This window comes from Sycon ciliatum, chromosome 5 (genome assembly GCF_964019385.1).
Source record: "Sycon ciliatum chromosome 5, ocSycCili1.1, whole genome shotgun sequence".
In the NCBI taxonomy this organism is placed as follows: Eukaryota; Metazoa; Porifera; class Calcarea; order Leucosolenida; family Sycettidae; genus Sycon; species Sycon ciliatum.
The window spans coordinates 18,747,051-18,750,546 of record NC_088647.1 but is presented as its reverse complement, the minus strand read 5'-3'; the positions used below and the strand labels follow the sequence as shown (position 1 = coordinate 18,750,546).

Genomic DNA, 3,496 nt, shown 5'->3' with positions numbered 1-3,496 from the left:
GGCTGGGAAAGGGTATATATCTCATAGGAAGGAATGAATCCCGAGAACAACAGCCTCTACGATACGTTAATAGCTGCCAAGATCTTACCTGATTACAACAGTAGAATGGCGAGATTCCGCCCTCTACTAAGCCAATTCTGGGAGTCCTTCGGCTTATACGTGTTTCTTCTCATCCAATTAATCTTTTCGATATACAAGTGACTTCTTCTAAACCTTGCGCGAGTCTTTCGAACTGAACATACTACGCAAGCCATCTCCCTGCTCAAGGTTAACGCACAGATACAGTATGGATTCCAAATGCATAAATGACTGAAATGCATGACTGCCAGTTTAGTTTGTGTGTATTCATGATTTATTGAGATTCCGGTGTCACCTCTTGACGTTTTCCATAGTCCTCCCTTAGTGACTGGCAAGTGAAATCAGATCGTCCTGGGTGTCACGTGCTCTGACAAGCGTCTACCGATCGCCTGTCAATTTTTAGTTCATTTCTCTTAGTGCATAATGTGAAGTATCGGAACGTTCGCTGTCTACCAGTGTCAGACGGTTTGAAGTTTCTGATTCCCGGGATGATCACGGACTGTAGTGTTTTGCACGGTATATTGTCTAGCCGGTCTTACACCGAGGCATGTTTGGCATGCGACCTTAGATTTCGGTGTCAAGTATTCTAGGTTTTAGTGTTGACTTGCGTCACCTGGGTCAAAACTGGCTTACTTGGGTCAAATGTAAGCGTTATGTTAAATAGAAACCCATATCAATGACCTCCACATCAGAGCAGTGTCGTCAGCAAAGTAATAAGCTCAGCTTTAATGTGCGGTATCATCATACGGGCAACAGTCTCCCTGAAATGCATGTGCTCAACCTACATTGCAGTATAAGACTTTTTCATGAGGGGGTAGCGACAGTTGTCAAAATACTTGTAAAAAACACAAATAAGGCCGATCGCGGCAGCTCCAAGCCTTGTATCAGAGTGCTTTATGCACAGATGTGCAAAGCAAGATACACATACGATAGAGACGAATAGCTGTGTCGCTGTAACTTCAAGTTTCACGCATTTATGCGATTAGCACATAACAGGAGTTTAGAATTCACCCAAAATTTTGCCGTGTGATGATTGCTTAAATCCGTGAACCTTGAAGTTTGTATTTGTATTTATGGATTCTCCACAAGCCTTAGCCTAAATCGAGGGAGTCTTCGTTACATGTACACAGCTTTTCGCTTCCAGCGTCTGTTGTTATTATAATATCAGCATTTGTATATTAGAAAACTGGTCTTGCAAACACTCCTCCTCTTCTACTTGCCGACAGGTTTCAAGCCCCGGTAGCCTTTACACACACCAATTCATCAAAGCAGAAAAGTCGTACCGGGTATTTGTTCTTCTAATGCTGTTCTCACAGTGGTCCCTGGTCATGAACCGGAACAAAACCGAGTATACCGACATCTTCAGAAGTGCGGACAGGATCGATGAAGAGTGGAGGACAACGCGCAAGCTGGGTTCGCTGCTGGGCGACGAAGAGGATATTATGCGGCGGAAACAGCTGGCGACTGCAGCATTTTAGTCCCTATGGAGCCTCTGTAAGAGGCATTAGCACATCAGCGAGAAGTTGCGTCTGCGGCTGTACAACACTTTATTATCCCAGTACTGACGTACAACTCGGGTAAGTGGGGGGTCAGTGTGACCGATCTGTCTCGCCTGGATTCCTTCCTTCGCCGTCAGAAAATTGGGCCCGGCGTGGCCCTTCCATGCCGGGCCCCTTTTCTCCGGCTGTCCAGTGCACTGGCTCTCTTGGTGTAGTTTGCGCGCACAGCTGTGAATGGAATTTTTTCTCATTTCACTCCACCATGATGGATTTTATCATCCTGGGCTCGTTGGAAAGATCAGGACCAAGCGAATCCATCATGGTAGATCTCAGCAACATAGACACACCAGGGCCACTTCCACCTCCTCTCCGAACTACTCCACCGGCCTCGGAACGGCACAACAACTCAATCTCACGTTCTTGTTCGGCATCTTGCCCAAATTCAATCGATTTTCACGATTCGAACTGCGCTGCAAAGCTGAGATCCAAGCGCTTCATTTGATGCTCATCACGCATGCGTCGTGTCAAAGGGAAATCCCCTGCACGCTCCAAAAAACTGCGAAGTCATGAACAAAAAAATTCGTGTTCGCTCCGGCCCGTGATTTTGCTGTTCATCCTGTCGCCGCTCAGTGATTCCTTATCCCGTCGCGCCGAACGGTATATCCGCGGAAAGATGAGGTCAAGACCTTTCCAACGGTGTATTGATGGGGGCGATGCGTTTATGTTTCACAGAGTTACGATAGTTTGTACACTGGCCTATGCACTGCATTATAACGTGCGCACTACGAGGGCGAGATATCTCGTCCTTGCCAATCGCGAGGGGGTCTGTAGGAAGAGTTATCTCGTCCTTGGCACTGAAAGGGGGACACATCGCTGTGAAATGGCCTCAAATAATACCCAATGATGCTTTCTATGCCAGATGCGAAGCTGAACCCTTGAGTGTGATGGTCAAGAGATCACGCTGGAGGCTGTTTGGCCATATGCAGCCTTGGTGATGACCTTGATGCCAGCAACCTCCCGTATGTACGCCCGTGATCTGATGCTTGTCTGAGTACCATCCACTTTAGGCCACGAACGGTATGCCGTGAACTTAGGAGGATTGTCCCGTCCAAAGCCACTGGCTCGGATGGTGTACCAGGACGAGTGTTGAAGCAGTGCTGTGAGGGAACTGTACAGGCCTGTGCCCAGCTCTTCAGCAAAGCATTCCGCCAAGGCCGGCAACCGTCACTGTGGAAGCTTGCCTCCGTTGTACCTGTGCACAAGAAGGGTTCGATGTCCGCAACAAAGAACTACCGACCCATATCCCTGCTGCCAATGCTGTCAAAGGTCATGGAAGCTATCATCAATCGTAGCCTTCTAGTATTGCTCCGACGTCAGAAAAACCACGGGCGAAGTGGCCGGATCACGTTCTTTGATCTGGTGCCCGTGCTAGACGATCGATACACGGCCAACCGGATAAATGCACAATAAATTAGGCGGAACGTATGTACGACGCCCTGATCAGCATGGCCAATCCTGTAGTAGAAATGTAGTGAGTGATTGTCCACCTATCCTATAAGGTTTCCACTGGAAGTCAATTAGAGGGTGGCCAAAACGATTCAGAATCCTAACAAAATATTGACCAGCTGTATCCAATATTTCAGAGGACGCTCAATTAGCCAGTTGATAGTCTACATGAGCGCTATTACTAGAGTGGCTAGTCCCAACATCTATACTTGGGTGCCCCTCCTTACAATCGTCGTTGTGTTACCATGCGCGAGAGTGGCTGCAGCTTATCAAAGAGCATCACCACTGTTTCACAGCTGGCCATCCAGGCCGAAAGAGGACATATTTCAGGTTACGTCAAGTGTTTTACTGCCCAAAATGGGTGTTGATATTAAGAGTGTGGGAAATCTCGTGGCATTTAACAGCCGTACCAA

At 47.7% G+C, this 3,496-nt stretch overlaps 1 protein-coding gene across 1 annotated transcript in view; it reads left to right on the top strand.

The window, feature by feature from the left end:
• The window catches only part of LOC135816864 (uncharacterized), a 7,515-nt gene extending 5,959 nt beyond the window's left edge, over positions 1-1,556 (top strand). The window contains exon 2 of the mRNA XM_065329966.1: positions 1,395-1,556. Coding sequence (XP_065186038.1) covers positions 1,395-1,556 — 162 coding nt within the window. The remainder of the gene's footprint in view (positions 1-1,394) is intronic.
• The last annotated feature ends 1,940 nt before the right edge of the window (positions 1,557-3,496 follow it).